Source organism: Cladosporium halotolerans (genome assembly GCF_011745625.1).
Source record: "Cladosporium halotolerans strain TM138-S3 chromosome Unknown Sca8, whole genome shotgun sequence".
Lineage (NCBI taxonomy): Eukaryota > Fungi > Ascomycota > Dothideomycetes > Cladosporiales > Cladosporiaceae > Cladosporium > Cladosporium halotolerans.
The window spans coordinates 174,128-189,746 of NW_027191459.1; the positions used below are offsets into that span (position 1 = coordinate 174,128).

Genomic DNA, 15,619 nt, shown 5'->3' on the forward strand with positions numbered 1-15,619 from the left:
TCTTCTCCGAGAACCCCTGCTTGTTCTCCACGCAGCGCGTTGACCCACCCCTAGCCAAGGTGCTTTTAGCTCCGAGCCAATCCAAATCGTAGATCCCGACCAACAGGGACGTTTACTTGTTCTCAATGTTGCTCGCTGCAGGAACGCGTTTATTCAAGTTTAGCAACACGTCAGGATGAGGGTCCTTCGCTCGCTGGTTGCCCTCTCGTTAGCAGCCTGCGAGGCATTCGCCTACACCGATCTTGCCGATGGATCGCTGCAATCACTCTCCGTCGCCAGCGACGACTTCTCAATAACGAACGACGATGGCCTTCTTGCGCCCATATTAATACCGCGCGTACCGGGTACACCAGGAAATGACAAGGTTTTGCAGCATTTTGTCGACTTCTTCACCAACAACCTCCCGGAGTGGAAGCTGGCCTTCCAAAACTCCTCGAGTACTACACCTACATCTGGAGGGAAGGAGGTACCCTTTAGGAACTTGATCGCGACTCGCGACCCGCCCTGGGTCGATGGAGAGGGAGAGGTTGGACGGCTGGCGCTCGTCGCGCATTTTGACTCAAAACTCACGCCCAAGAACTTCATCGGAGCAACAGACAGCGCGGCGCCATGCGCGATGCTTTTGCACGCCGCTCGCGGCATCGATGCAGCGCTGACGGCCAAGTGGGCCGCCATGGAAGCGGAAGGGGAAAGAGACGAGTTCGAAGAGCACAAAGGCGTACAAATTCTGCTGCTGGACGGAGAGGAGGCTTTTGCGACTTGGACGCACACCGACTCGGTTTACGGTGCAAGAGCTCTGGCGGAAGAGTGGGAGACCACGATGAACCCTGCGATGTCCACATACAAGAACCCGTTGGAGAGCATCGACCTCTTCGTGCTTCTTGATCTGTTGGGCGCGAAGAACCCGGCCGTCCCCTCCTACTTCAAGACAACGCATTGGGCATACAAGAAGATGGCAGCGGTCGAGGACCGTTTGCGCAAGGCCGACAGACTCAAATCAAAGCCCGACGGGAACTTTCTCTGGGAGGGCGACAAGAGTGAGCATGACCGCTGGTCTGGCGGCATGATCGAAGATGACCATATCCCGTTTATGGCCAGGGGTGTAGAGATTTTGCATATCATCCCGAGCCCATTCCCATCTGTCTGGCATACCAGTAAAGATGATGGCAAGCATCTTGATCTCGATGTTGTTGAGGACTGGGCTATGATTACAACAGCATTTGCAGCAGAGTGGATGGAGCTTGAGGGATACATGCACAACAAAGCAAAGCCAAAGCGGAACAGCAAGCGCAGCTTGGGTGAGGCAGAAAAAAGCGAGCTGTGAGTATGTCTGGTGGAATGACACAATGGCATGCTGGGTTCTTGATGCTAACGATCAAGCAGAGCGTGATAGCTCCCAGAGCATCCAAACCGCGCGATTCTCAATGGTGCTCGTTCGACACATACTATAGTTCCGTTGCGTTAGTAAACGCGTGGGTGTTGTTCTCAAAGTGCCAAGGAATTCTTCACTCTTTGTTCATGGGAGCATGCTTTGTTGTCGAGATGCCCAGAATTTTCCGGATTCGGCGGTTCGTCTTTGTTCTTTAGTGCACTTAACCAGGGCGGCAAGTTTCTGACACGTTCCGCTGTCAGACACGAACGATACTATCACAGTGCACATCATGTTCAGCTCAGGCCACAGGTCCCGCCGTGTTACTCTCGCAGCAGAGCTGCTGGATGATATTCTCAGCCAAACAAGCCTAGGAGCGGAAGATCGCGAATCTCTCGTGGAGCAAGTCTTGCTCGAAGCCATAGGAAGCCAACAAGCACCATTGCTATCTTCGCGCAGTAGAAGGTCTCGCAGATCTTCGATCCGCGCGCCAGCATACAACCCCGAGGAGCCAGGTACTGAGGAGCGTTTGATCCCATACGATCCCAACGATTTGCAACCACTCTCTTTTGGCGCTTGGCGGAGTCACCGAGCTTCTTCCTCCAACAGTTCCAGATCCGCGTTGCGGTACTCGCCCACAACCCCTCCGTCCAGCTCCTGGAGCCGCTCTGAAAGATTCTCACAACCATACGACCTGAGTTCTCCACTTCTTCCGCACACAGGGGTCTCGAATGGAATGCGTGATCTGAATTTGTACACCCCAGTCAGGTTTCAAAGCAGATCTCCTTCCGTTCTCCCTGGTGGCGAGCGCTCGCGAGTCTCCAGTGTTTCTGACATTGATTATCGATCGGATTCGGACGAGCTTTTTGTGACGCAAGCCGACATGCATGCATGCATGAACACTTTGTTCCAGGAAATTGAGACTGTACAACATCGTTTGGAGCAGGCCTTTTACAAGCACTTAGAGCAGCTGTGGAATCGGTTAGAGAGCCTAATGGAAAACACCGCGGCAGCTTCTTCAGTGCGCGATCTCGGGTCGAGAGAGCGAACAGCACTCTCGTCTACCGATGAGCGGAAAGCCAGGAAACCAAGTACTGCGAGTCGGAAACGCAAGGCCTCTACAGAGAAGAGAGTGTCTTTTGGATCACCCGTAATGGTCTCGGAGGCGCCGCCTAAAAAGCGACGGAAAGTGTCACCAGACGTGCCTGCGAAGAGGGAGCAGCGGTCTCAAGGTAGATCGCTCCGTCGAAGCGCGAGGCTTAGAGCAGGATAGAGCTTGATACGTCTTGTCAATGGCACATGGCAGTCTTGGATCTCAAAGCCTCGCATAGGACCAAGTTCGGTTCGGTGCTCTAGAGATAGATAAACAACATTTTCCAGCTCACTCATTTCTCATTTTCTGTTGCCTTCTTGTCCTATCAAATCGACGTGCTCTAGATACATTACTACCAGTACAACATCATTTTCTCCCTTCGTGTGGCAAGAGCTCGAGGAGTGCATGATTACATGACACTACCAGAGGGGCGAGCGACCTTATGACGTTCGATAGCGACATTCCAATCATAGTGCAGCCATTGCTCGAAAGTTTGAGAGAGATTGATCTCCAATTGAAAACAGTCTATAGCTCTATCGTCTCATGCGCGCATCACACGAGCTATCAGGTCCTCAAAAGCCTCGCTCCTTGTCCAACAAGACCCGCAAATCTACCACGAACGACGTCTTGAAAGTCCTTCCAGCCTCCCGCCCTTCGTACACCCAATGCTCCAGCCGCAAGCAGGGCAACGAGAACAGTCGTAGACAGCGCAGTCTGCAAGGTCTTGTACCCACCAATCCTCAAAATCTTGTGTCGCTTCTTCGCATCAACGTACTCGAAGTCGTTACCCGGAATGAAGACACTGCGGAGCCAGAACATGAATTGATAGCCTGGGTACATGGCAATGTTCATGCCAGTTGATGGGTCGAGAGCCCAATTCGTGCAGCCGGAGGCCCACACAAGTTTGCTTAGCTCCTTTTGCATCCACGTGCTGTCTCTCTTCGCCGCATCGAACTTTACATCGACCACGTTGGTAGATGGTGCAGGAAGGAGAGAACGGCTAGTCGTCTTGGATTTGATCAACGGGTCGATAAGGCGCAAAATGAAGTTGATCTGGCATTCCACCGTATAGATGACCGACAAGTGGCCAGTCACGGTGTTTGGACCCATCAAAGTGAAGAAGTTGGGGAAGCCGGGCACACATGTACCGAGGTATGCCTGAGCGGCGCCTTGGTAGTGCTCGTCCCAGTGCTCGTTGAGACTGACGCCGTTCTGTCCATAGATCTCCATGGGAAAGAGCATGCGGAAGACCTGGAAGCCAGTAGCCATGACAATAGCGTCTGCGGGTATCTCCCTGCCGCTCTGAGTTCTTACGCCGCTGGCTGTGAGCTCTTTCACGTTGTCATCGGCAACGAGCTCGACATTGTCTCTGTGCAGGCATTCAAGATAGCCAGTGTCCATCACCTTGCGCTTGCATCCAATCTCAATTTTTGGAATGAGGGCATCCCAGTACTCTTCAGGAGCCATGCGTTTGACGTAGCGTTCGTTTTCTTCGATGAGTCCTTGACGAATACCCCTACCACCTTCAGTCTCCATACTGGCGAAGTCTTTCTCCATGTCGGCGTAGAGCTTGAGCCGGTACAGCCTCATTGCGAATGGCATGTACTTCATCATGGCCTTGAAAGCTGGTGAGTATACAGGATTTGGGCGCTCCGCCAGATATTGTGCTTGTCTCGCGAATTGTGTGAGTCTGCGTGAATCCTGTGCCATCACAGGTACGAACTGCGTCGCAGAGCATCCGTTGCCGAGGACAACTACATCTTTGTCCTTCCAATCAAAGCTGTGGTCCCAGAGCGCGGAATGGAACAGCTTGCCTTGGTATTCGTCGGCGCCAGGGAGTTCGCAGTCTCTCGGAACAGAGAGATTACCTACGCCAGACACTAGAATGCGGCTTCGCTTGGTGTATGCCTCTTTCGTCTGTTGGTTCTTCAAAGTAGTCTCCCAAAACTGGCCAGCATCGTTCCAGTGAGCGCTCTCCACGATGGTGTTGAAAGTAATGTGAGGCACAATCTTGTATTTCTCAGCAATGCCTCGGAAGTAAGCCTGGATCTCTGATCGCATCGAGAACTTTTGGCTCCAGTTGGGGTTCAGCTCGAAGCTGTAGCTGTAGAAGTGTGATGCGACGTCACAGCCGCACCCAGGATATGTGTTGACGAGCCATGTGCCACCGACATCCGCGACTTTCTCAACGATCTGAAAGTCTCGGTACCCGTAATTCCGGATGAGCTGGACAGCCAGTCCAAGACCTGACATGCCAGCTCCGATGATAAGAATGTCCGTGTCTAGGTTAGCCATATTGAGTATGGTGTTTTAGGGGGAACTTTGAAGAGAGTAGGAGTAAAGTCATAAGGAAACGAGCGATCACGCTCGCAGTTATACTTGGACCTCTCGGGGCGCGACCGGCATACTGTTGCCACGGCGCATAGGTGTACCTGCCCCAAGTCGCGCCTGTGGAGGCGCGGGGAGAGTGTGGAGACGACTGAGGATGCGAGCGATGTCTAGCGGCCTTTGAAGCGATCGGCAACTGGACCGAAGGAAACTGCGGCTCACTTGCCTTTCCTTCAACTCGGCAGACTTTTACCAGCAATGATAGGCGAGCGACACGTGACGCGACTCCAAGAGCCACCTTCCAGTACTGCTGGCATATGCGATGCACGACCGTCAATGCACTCGACCTTTGACTGCCCATCGGCAGAAGTAACAACAAGCCGCGACGAACTCGTGACATGTCGACGAGCCAACCCGATTTTTTCTATGAAGGCGGTGAAAGTGATGGCATCCACCGGCGCCTGAATGATGCCATCTTCCGAACACGCAAAATCCGTTAATCATCATAGCAAGCCCTAAAGCCCTTCCCAATTCCGTCCCAACCGATCAGTCGGTTTGCGATGTCATTTGCGTAGCTGGCCGTCCCCCACTTAGCCTCATACAGATTGCCATCAGTCGCGACAGAACCCGAGTTATAACTCCTCGCCGCAGTGTAAGGTTGCCCGGCTGCGGGTCGTGAACCCAGCTCAAACCACCAGAAAGAAACTGCGCATATCCTGGCCCACCATGGCCCGTCTTACCACCTGAAGTCGTACCTTGAACGCCCTCTCGGATCATTTGCAAGATCGAAGCCTCTGCGTTCCATGGGTCGAACGAATGCGAATTGAATGAGGCCTGCATGAGGCCGCAGTGAAGCATGTGCCCTGTGCAATGGACTGAAGCTTTTCCAGAAGACTGAGAGACGTTAACTTGCGATCCCTCACGCATAATCGTATGCCGAACATACCTCTTGCATTACAGCCGCCAGGATTAAGCGAGGGCTCACGTTGCTGTCATCCGCAACCTGGAGGATAGACTGTCGAACGTATCTCTGGATGTCGGCATTGCTATTGTTGTTCGAGAGAATTGCTTCTTCGTTGATGTCCCATAGTGTATCGAAAGATAGCCACTCGTCGATAATCGGGTAGCTGGACACATCTCCGTGAAAACATTGATACCCTTCTGCATTTGGACATGTGCGTCCTTCATGGATGTCTTCTTGTACCCAACGCAAGTTCTCTCCATAATCAGCTTTTGGTTGGCCGTTGAAGCCTTTATATAGGTTCGCATTGCTGTGTCCGTTGGGCTCCCTGTTTCCACCAGGTACCGGCGTAGCCGTCGCGATCGTCACGAGTGCTGAGATTAGAAACAGCTCCATTGAAACCAGAAATGCGAGAGCGACAGTCTGAAGGAACGAGCGTACGAGTCCTTTTACTTTGGAATGCCGCAGGTCAAGGAGCAACGAACGACAGTTTAGTTGGTATCGCCACGAGGACGTCTTCATGGGGGAAATGGTTGTTGTACATGTCTTTACAGCAGCGTTCGGCCTTGGCCAACCTATGAAAGGAAGAAGTAACACGCTTTTCGCCAATTTGGATTTCACGGTACAATATGAGAAAGCACTCAAAACTGTAGTCATTTACAGCGAGATCTGGCATAGACTCTGCGTATTGGTGCAGAGCCTAGCAGCTTCACAGCCCGCAATAATATGAGAAAGATGTTGGTTGGCTGTGGCGCAGTGAGGCATTGTGAGATTCAAGCTCATCAGCCCACTTTGCGATATGAGTAGATCTGGAAGCGAAGCAGGTCAATTGATCTACCGAGATGCAAGTCGCGTGTGTTTATACAGTAATCTATCAGACACGTGAAAATATAGGGCGAGACAGATTGGATGCCAACGACGTGGATGAGAGTTGCGCCGTCTTGCTCCGCGATGCTGGAGAGAGTTTCTGGGGTTGCGAGATCGGCCGCAGCGCGTCCAAAAACATTTCCCGAGCATCAAGCACGCAGCTACAGTCAGCTCAACACCCGAACAATGGCTTCCAGAACACTCCGAATTGGTAAGACACCTCTTGTTTCTGCGCTTACACGTTGTCTGACAGCATTGTGTCGACAGGTCTGCTGCCCGGTGACGGCATTGGCCGCGAGGTCATCCCCGCCGGCAGGAAGGTCCTCGAGGCCCTGCCCAAGAGCTTGGGTCTGGACTTCTCCTTCGTCCACCTTGACGCTGGTTTCGACGAGTTCAAGAAGAATGGTGTTGCTCTGCCCGAGAAGACGGTCGAGACCCTGAAGAAGGAGTGCGACGGTGCCCTGTTCGGCGCGGTCAGGTGAGGATAACATGGGATTGCGCGCATGGAGACTCTGTCGCATCCATATCTGCATGGCAGCCAGACTGCTTACATGCTGTCATTGTATAGCTCTCCTTCCACCCCGACCAAGGGCTACAGCAGCCCCATTGTTGGGCTCCGCAAGCGCCTCGACCTGTACGCCAACGTGCGACCCGTCAAGTCCGTCGTCCCGACCGCCGCGTTCCCCGACCCGATCGACCTTGTCATTGTCCGCGAGAACACCGAGGACCTCTACGTCAAGGAGGAGAAGACCTACGATGGTCCTGACGGCAAGGTTGCCGAGGCCATCAAGCGCATCTCGGAGCGCGCCAGCTCGCGCATTGCGACTATGGCCGGCGAGATTGCTACGAGGAGGCAGCGTGTCAGGGACACCACTGGTGGTGACGCAGCCAAGAAGGCTCTTGTCACCATCACCCACAAGAGCAACGTCCTCTCCCAGACCGACGGTCTGTTCCGCACGACTGCTCGCGCTGCTCTCGAGCAGGCCCGCTTCAAGGATGCTGGTGTGAAGATTGAGGAGCAGATCGTCGACTCCATGGTCTACAAGCTCTTCCGCCAGCCCTCTGCCTACGATGTGATTGTCGCCCCTAACCTCTACGGTGACATCCTCTCCGACGGTGCCGCCGCGCTCGTCGGTTCTCTCGGCCTGGTCCCCTCCGCCAACGTCGGCGACGGCTTTGCCATGGGTGAGCCTTGCCACGGCTCTGCTCCGGACATCGAGGGTCAGAACATTGCCAACCCGATCGCGACTCTCCGCTCTGTTGCGCTCATGCTTGAGTTCCTCGGCGAGGAGGCTGCTGCCGCCAAGATCTACCAGGCCGTTGACGCCAACCTTGCTGAAGGCAAGCTGCTGAGCCCTGACATGGGTGGCAAGGCGAAGACTACTGAGGTTACCGAGGACATCCTCAGGCGCCTGTAGAGTGGATGTATAGATGCATGTACCTAAAAAGTCGTCTTGAAGTTTGTTGCAAGATACTTGACCGGAGTCACAATTCTATTTTGCCATTATGTCACGTTTTTGATTGCCGCCTGCGATTCCGGGAAGATCATCCAGCGATTGCATCGTCCGCCATATTGTTTCCTTATGTTGAATGTTTGTTGCGACAAATGGGCACTCATACCTGCCGCATCGGGAAACAAATTTGCCAAGCCATGACGTTCCGCCCAAAAGTTCGTCATGTGAATGTGATGGCTGCACGTTGATGTTAGGCCTGCGGTTCATCTTTCGAGATTGTTACTAGAACGGACATTCTCTCGAAACGAGCGATAGTCAAGATGGCGGACAAGTACATCCTCAACGTGACCGCAGGTCCCAACTACACCGACCAGAAGCCCATCCCCGTCAACAGCGAGAAGCCAACCCACATCGACTCGGCCAAATGCAGCGCGAACATCACCGCGCGCGTGCAGAACTACCGCGGCCTCCCTGAAGGCTCCCCAAAGACCTCGCCCTACTTCGACCACCCTCAGCACAAGAGCGACCTGTACTCGCTCGCCTTCACCTTCACGCCCAAGGAAGACATCAGCGGCCACGACCTCGTATTCGGCAACGACTTCGACCACCCCATCAGAGACAAGCTGCCGCCCGGCTTCAATCAGGCCTTCAACCTTGTCAAGTGGTTTATTGACCCGGGTCTTTACGGCGATGTATACTCAGACGAGCCGTACCTGTACGGTCCTCTGCTCAGCTCGATCAACACTTTGCGGATAGGACCGAAGGACGACAAGACGCAGGAGTCGGTTGAGGAAGAGCGTGCGAACCAGGAGCTGGTTGTGTTTGAGGAGGGCGCCGATGGCGATGGTGAGGAGGTTAGGAAGGAGAAGAGCTTGCCTGATACTGGTGCGGCGAGGAAGAAGCACTTCTTGACGGAGAACAACCTGCAGAACTTCACGTTCGAGAAGGGTAGGGAGTACAGCAATGACTTTTTCAATCCTTATCTGGACTTCAACGGTACGTCCATCGGTCCTGCACGTGAAGACGAACTTCTAACGTGCGAGCAGATTTCGCCCTCCGTCTCCCGGGCTACGGCATGATCCCCGGCATCACAATCCCCATCATTAGCTTCTGGGACGGCCAGCCCCTCCGGTAAGTTCACCCTCAGCCCCGTGCGATTCATTTTCACGACACCAAATGTTGGGTGTATCTCCGCTTCGATGTGCAAGGAAGGCTGATGACCATTTCTTGCTGACGCAAAGTACGCATTCGCTCAGATACGTTCTCAAGAACCGAGCAACAGACGAGACCCTTTTCGTCGTCGTCTTCACGCTGCAGCCGAAGGACGGCGAAGCTGCGAAGGAGGAGTCGAAGAAGGAAGACAAGGAGAACAACGATGATCTGGACTAGACAATGGTGTTACTAATTTTCCTTCGGGCCCATGCGACACGATATCCTGAACGCATTATCATGAGAGGGGCCTTAGGTTGGGAAGATTTCTAAATGATACAACCTTCACGGGCAACGCGATAGAACATGATGCATACGAGGGCGGAGACTCATCTTCTATCTTCAATATACTCGATACCATACTTTTTCGATTGATATTCAGTAGCCTCCATTTCACATCTGACAACGGTGGTGGTATTCGAGCCTCGGTCCCGCACATTGAACAAGTCCTTCCATGCTTGTCCTGCTGAGCCGGCATTTCTCACTATCCCCCGATTGCTTCCATTGTGCAAAGACATGCTTTTCGTACTGCTCCTATTGCGCTTGACTCATCTGCGTGTCCTCCCGTTCCCGCTCAACTCATCTTCGCGTTCGAAAAGTCCATCTCGGGATGCTGCGCCTGAAACTTCCGCATAATCTCCGCCTTTTTCTCCTCGTCGCTCGTCGGCTTGCCCGCCTCCTTCTGCCTTTGGTCATACATCATCTTCTCGACCATGCCGCGCGTCTCGCCGTCCAGGTCGCTGAGCTTGCTGTTCTCCGGCGAGATCTTGGTGACGTCGATGCGCGGCGCGGACGTCACGACGTGCTCCCACCACTCCATGGCGTTGGCCTTGGCCAGCTGGATGCTGAGCTCCTTGCCGCCAGTGGGCTGCGTGTCGAGCGTCCAGGTCGAGTCGTCGAGGAGGATGGGGTGCGGGAATGTGCCCTGGTTTTCCGCTCGCTTTAGCAGGAATTCTGGCTGATGCTCTAGAGCCGCTCAACAGACTCACCTCGATAATCGGCTCCTGCCCTTTAATCCCCGCCTTCAGGCTGTTCTTCGCGATCTTGACATCGAGATCTTTACCCTTGAAGTTGGCCGGGATCTGCGCCGTGACTTCCAGGTCGGCGATCGTTTGCGTCCATTTGTACGGTAGCTTGCTCTGCTCCTCGAGCTCTTTGGCTTTGGCGTCTTTGTCGATGCGCTCGCGCTCCGAGGGAGTCGGGGAGGCTGCTCGGTCGGCCATTATTGTGTGCGGTGGTGGGAGGGTGTTTGGGTTGCGAGATGCGGAAAGTGTCCCGCGTTTGGTGGTGGTCGCGGGCAAGGTGGGCTGGTGGGGTCGTCCGGGTGGTTGTGGGAGCGGAGTGTTTGTGACTTTCCTGTTCTGGACGTGTGCATTTGGTACCCTTTATCTTTGTAAGAATATTGTTTGAATGCGCAAGTTTACATCAATTGTCGACCTGGCCATGGAAAAAATCGAACGATTCCTTATTGACGCGCATCCCGAACCAAAAGAAGTAGCTGCACACGAATGAACCAGCACAAAATTGATTCGCCAAACAGAAAACGATAACTTGAACAAGACTGGTTTCTCGAATGTACATAGATCTCCTCCACGGGGTATATTGCTAGTCTGCTCCCAAAGCAAAAACAGATGAAAAGTGAATTACCACCAGCCGACCAGCGGCAAACTTTTCTCCAGGCATCATTCTCCGCCTCATCGTGATCAACATTATCCGTGGGAGTCCTGCCCACGGTACTTCATATTACTAGTGTTTCTCTATCGATTGGACTGAGCCAATGACACCGGCATCAACCAAAGAAGAACGTGCCGCCCTTGCGCTTGTCCTTCCTCGCCGTCATTGCAGGTTCAGAATCGTCGGACATGATCGACATGGGCGTAGGCGGCGGCAGGGGCTCGGTCGTGTTCTGCGACACGGGAATCGGCTGCGGTGAGCTCGGTGGCAGAGCAGCTGGCACGTTCCGCCGTGTCGACGCCATCACGTCCAAGGACCGAGGCGTGACGTCGTCTCCGCGACGCGTGGGCATCAGGGGCTGATGGCGCGGACGATGTGGGAGCTGGCCCGGCGGCGGAGCGTAAGGAAGGTGCCTGTCCTTGCGCGCGTCGCTTGTGCAAGACACTTTGAAGCCCGTCTCTTTCTGGATCTCGAGTCTGTCCCTCTGAGGGTTGTAGAGCGCCTGTGCGAATTCGCGCGGGTCTTGCTTCGGGCCCTTTTCATGATCGATCAACTGGCCTGTATGAGGGTGGTGATGGCCGGCAGGAGGGAGCTGGGCGATGGCTTGTTCAAGCACGACTGTGTCTCGCAGTCCTTTGCGGGGAGCACTCTTCTCGGAGCCCATGTTGTTAAGTGCATAATGGCCACGATTTGAGCCGCCATACGCGCTGTCTACGGCCGGGTCCTGCGAGGAAAGTTGTACACCGCGGGTCCTCGAGCCCCGGTGTGAGGTCGTCCAGTGGGTGTATACGTCGTTAGTCCAACGACGGAACGGTTTCCACAAAACGGTCTTCATCGCGGGAACGCAAGCGGAGATCTAAAAATCCGTTAGCTCATTGTCTTGTGACCCAGGTTTGCATTATCTTTGTAACTCACCACAGCAATGTCGATCTCCAGAGCTGCGGAGATCCAGAGAGGATATGTGAACCACGACTCATCGTATGTGGCTATCAAACTTTTCCAGATGAAGTAAGTTCGAACCACTCCAGCGATCGTGACGACGATGCCGGCAGAAAGCAGGAAGCAAACGCCGATGCGCTGTCTCAACGGCATTCGAAGACTCAACACGACCGGAATGGGCAGAACGGTGCACAACAGGTCTGCAACACAGTTGACGACGCCTGCTGTCAGTGTGCTCACTCCTTCGTCCATGCATCTACCGTCAATGACGTTCGGAAACTGCCAGTATGCTTGGACTGGTCTAGATCGGATTGGTCAGACAATGTAAGCTCTATGAGTAGGTGCCGGATCTTAGACTTACACACATGCGAAGGTGCTCAAGAATACAAAAGTTATGCACACGGCTATGTTGAAGGCGAGACTGAAGTGGAGAGCATAAAGATACCCGCGAATGTTCGTGTCCTTGATGAGGCGGTAGTAGAGGAATATCAGCGACAATCTTGTAAAGCTCGCTGCGAACGTGAACATGATCTTGGCGGAGTAGGCGATGATGTTGGCGTTTTGTATCATGTCTGCCGGGACATCCCATGTGTGTCTGTTCCAGCCGTATTGCCGGTTCGCCAGCAGCACAACAGCAGTCATGCCGACGGTAAAGACGTACGCCAGGACGATCATTGCATCGTCAATGCCACCTTGGCACTTGATGACAATCCGGGAGTACAGCCGCACGATGACCGAAAGGGTGACCAGGATGATAAAGACGATGTTGACGGCGAGCAGAGCGCCTCCTCGTGTCTCAGGGTTTTCATAGTTCGGAGCAGGCCAGTCCAAGTAGACCTTGAGGGGGATCTCTCTCATCGTGTCGAGCAATGGCAGTCCTGGCCGGCCAGATAGTATCGCGAGTAAGAGTGAGGCGAACCAGACTCTCCAGAGGTCTGCAACGGTGGACAGCGGCGTTTATCCCGGGTCCCTGCCACCGCAGTGACTATCGTTTGCGTGCTGCAGTCGATGGGCTCGGTGATTGACGCTCAAGAACACAGGTCCTGAACGCAAAGGCAAACATGGATGGGAGGAACGTCGGGCCAAAGAGGATGCAGTAATGCGACAGTCGCGGCATGTGGAATGAATCGCTTATAATAGAACGCTTGGATGCCCATGATGCGGCGATGGCACAGTTGCCCGTTGACGGGCTGAGGCGCGCGCTATGGCGAAGACCCAGCGACCCGTCGCACATCACACGCTAAGATCGGATTGCGCGTCCTAGCACTCGCAGCCAGTACCACCTGGGTAAGAAGATGAGGAGGTTGGTCAGGTAGATGTTTGGTACTTCAGACGCGATTGACTTCGACGTTATGCTGATCGATGCCGCGGCGGTTCGAAAAGATGCTGTATCCAGAAAGGAACGTAGTCGACATCACTCCAGTCACGGTATGCATGCGTGCCGACAACCGCATCAGCAGTGGTTGGCCTACGGCCGGATGTGGCTCCATCGCCGCAGGGGTCCACCTCGTCAGGACGTTTCAAGGGCGTATGAGTCGTGGAGACGGTCCGCGGAGGGTCAGGTGAAGTAAATCAGCGACAGGCCCACAGCTGAGGCAGTAGTCAGCGAGACGTGCAGAGCCTGGCCCTGGCGCCAGGACAGTCGATAGCGTGGACGTCGCACGAGGCTGACGCCGGCGTGCCTAGTGCCGCCCGTTGGGGCAAGAAGACGGCCGGCAGGGAGGACCGGGAGGATCGCGTCTCGTATGTGAGGCTCAGCGAGTGCGCAGTCTGATACTTGCCGTGGCAGTCGTGCGCAGATGCCGTGCGCTACTGTAGATGAGATGCGAGAGGAACCGGGTCACGGGGTGGTGGGAATGCGAGCCCTCACTCCTTCTTTCCGGAGGATCAGCACCAGGGACGCACGATGATCTGCCGGGCCGTGCCTCGTTCTCCACCACCACACCTACCGACGAGGATTTGTAAGGCTGCGCAATTGTTGTACTAATAATCCTATGCCGTTAGTCTTCTGTAGCCGAGGTGTTTGCCGGTCACATATCTGCCGATAGGATGTGATCGAGCTAGATGTGTGCTCGGGGGACGCCTGGCGTGCCGCTTGTACCCGAGCACAGTTGGCCGGTCTGGTGGAAGTGGAATAAAGAGAAATTTGGCAGAGAGGTGGACTAAGGGTTATTAAGCAAGGTTGATACGATAATCTGGCATCATGCGATGACTGCAATCGATCGTTATCAAACTATTCCGAGCCCTAACCACTCCGAAACTGCATGCCTAGATGTGACGTTCCTAGCCCTAGGAATACATGCACGCGTATAAACCTTTTAGCAGCGCTCAGTAGGGCAGTCATATCAAAGTGATGTCTATGCCTTACTGCCTCCATTTATCGCTAGACAAAAGGACCTGCCCTCGCGGCACCCGCCAATCTGAACATCTCCTTTCTAGGACAACGCGAATCGTGCTGCTCGTATGCACGTCCTTCCAACTCCACGATTGCATTCCAAACTTTCGTCGAGCAATCGCAACCGTACCTGCCGACAACGGCTTAAACGGCAAAGCTGGTGTGCAAACACGACTGGGTTCCCCCACCCTCGGACGACCTAGCCCTAAGTGAAATGTTACATGACACAAACCGCCGCTAGGATCTGGCCGTGAAGACTCGTGTCGAGCACATCTTTCGTGAGAAATCAAAACTTCTCACGGGACAACCCGACAGAACTATTGTCCCGCTAACATATCACATCTGATAAGTGCCTGTATCGAGTCATGGAAAACCTTCTCAATCCATCTCCACGTGGCGCAGAACCCGTCAGCATGGCAAGAAGGATGAATCCTGCCGCTACTGTAGAGTCAACCTTTGCTCTTCCCGGCAACACTGCAGGAATGTGGCGCCCACGTGCATTACATTGATGAGTCTCCGCACATTTCAACCCGCGAAGAATCCGGGTCCTTGGGACCCCTCCGTGCCGTGGCGCTCGGCCGGTATGAAGGTCCATCGTCCCGCAAAACTGATCGCTATTGAGTCAGGAATCGCGCCGAGTGGGAGATTAAGATCCCACGGGTCGCTTATAAAGCCGGCAGGTTGCGTCCCGGCGGGCCCAGCTCCAGGCCTCTTCCGATGGCAGAGTAGGAGTGGCTCTGGTTGAGGCCGGTGTGTTGCGTGGCGCCAGACTCGTTTCTAGGGGTTTTGTGAGTTTTGTAGTACCGTAGTAGGTTGCTCACTGTGGCTTTGGCCGCGGACGGTGTTTTGCGTGGCGCCAGACTCACCTTAGATCCCTTGTGGTACCACATTGGGTTGCCCACTATTGCCCTGGCCAAGGACGGTATTCTGCGCGGCGCCGGAGTAATCTCCAGAACCTTCACGGCGACGCCGTATAGTACACCTAGGCACGCGCTAGGGTACCTTACCATCTGTGGCTCAGCGACGGACTCACCGCCTTAGTCGAGTGTCCATGTTCTTGAATCATCACAGATAATACACCTCGAGGGTGCTCGACGGTAAGACGGACGTCATTGCTAACGGCAGCTCAAATGTAGTACTAAGGTATGTATCACGTCAAAGAATCTCCCTTCGTTGCTACTAGAACTACCTCCTGCACATTATCACATAACCATATCGTATCAGCGGAAATCCATCGATATGTGCTAAAGTGCTAAAGTATACTCGTACACTCGCATAAGCGCTACAATCCCCCCTGCAACAGGAGGACTCTATACTAGCTGTTCAAACG

At 54.1% G+C, this 15,619-nt stretch overlaps 7 protein-coding genes across 7 annotated transcripts; 3 read left to right on the forward strand and 4 right to left on the reverse strand.

Moving 5' to 3' along the window:
* Window positions 1-129: 129 nt before the first annotated feature.
* WHR41_03188 (uncharacterized protein) lies at window positions 130-2,113 on the forward strand. The gene is made up of 2 exons (XM_069371794.1): window positions 130-1,324; window positions 1,384-2,113. Exon 1 carries the CDS (start codon window positions 176-178, stop codon window positions 1,322-1,324), a length of 1,149 nt encoding a protein of 382 aa, XP_069231260.1. The 5' UTR covers window positions 130-175; the 3' UTR covers window positions 1,384-2,113.
* A 913-nt stretch (window positions 2,114-3,026) lies between these two features.
* WHR41_03189 (uncharacterized protein) lies at window positions 3,027-4,757 on the reverse strand (the record flags this gene model as incomplete). The annotated part of the gene is made up of 1 exon (XM_069371795.1): window positions 3,027-4,757. One exon carries the CDS (start codon window positions 4,755-4,757, stop codon window positions 3,027-3,029), a length of 1,731 nt encoding a protein of 576 aa, XP_069231261.1.
* Window positions 4,758-5,286: 529 nt separating this feature from the next.
* Window positions 5,287-6,147, reverse strand: WHR41_03190 (uncharacterized protein; the record flags this gene model as incomplete). The annotated part of the gene is made up of 3 exons (XM_069371796.1): window positions 5,287-5,495; window positions 5,546-5,684; window positions 5,737-6,147. The coding sequence occupies 3 exons, from the start codon at window positions 6,145-6,147 to the stop codon at window positions 5,287-5,289; spliced, it is 759 nt and encodes a 252-aa protein (XP_069231102.1).
* A 633-nt stretch (window positions 6,148-6,780) lies between these two features.
* Window positions 6,781-8,130, forward strand: WHR41_03191 (uncharacterized protein). The gene is made up of 3 exons (XM_069371797.1): window positions 6,781-6,829; window positions 6,886-7,096; window positions 7,187-8,130. The coding sequence occupies exons 1-3, from the start codon at window positions 6,805-6,807 to the stop codon at window positions 8,034-8,036; spliced, it is 1,086 nt and encodes a 361-aa protein (XP_069231101.1). The 5' UTR covers window positions 6,781-6,804; the 3' UTR covers window positions 8,037-8,130.
* Window positions 8,131-8,329: 199 nt separating this feature from the next.
* On the forward strand, window positions 8,330-9,672 carry WHR41_03192 (uncharacterized protein). The gene is made up of 3 exons (XM_069371798.1): window positions 8,330-9,068; window positions 9,119-9,203; window positions 9,329-9,672. Exons 1-3 carry the CDS (start codon window positions 8,393-8,395, stop codon window positions 9,459-9,461), a joined length of 894 nt encoding a protein of 297 aa, XP_069231104.1. The 5' UTR covers window positions 8,330-8,392; the 3' UTR covers window positions 9,462-9,672.
* WHR41_03193 (uncharacterized protein) lies at window positions 9,596-10,548 on the reverse strand. Its single transcript, XM_069371799.1, has 2 exons — window positions 10,271-10,548; window positions 9,596-10,206 (listed from the first exon to the last, which is right to left on the reverse strand). The coding sequence occupies exons 1-2, from the start codon at window positions 10,502-10,504 to the stop codon at window positions 9,856-9,858; spliced, it is 585 nt and encodes a 194-aa protein (XP_069231103.1). The 5' UTR covers window positions 10,505-10,548; the 3' UTR covers window positions 9,596-9,855.
* A 522-nt stretch (window positions 10,549-11,070) lies between these two features.
* WHR41_03194 (uncharacterized protein) lies at window positions 11,071-12,914 on the reverse strand (the record flags this gene model as incomplete). The annotated part of the gene is made up of 3 exons (XM_069371800.1): window positions 12,256-12,914; window positions 11,871-12,195; window positions 11,071-11,811 (listed from the first exon to the last, which is right to left on the reverse strand). The coding sequence occupies exons 1-3, from the start codon at window positions 12,750-12,752 to the stop codon at window positions 11,071-11,073; spliced, it is 1,563 nt and encodes a 520-aa protein (XP_069231106.1). The 5' UTR covers window positions 12,753-12,914.
* Window positions 12,915-15,619: the final 2,705 nt, after the last annotated feature.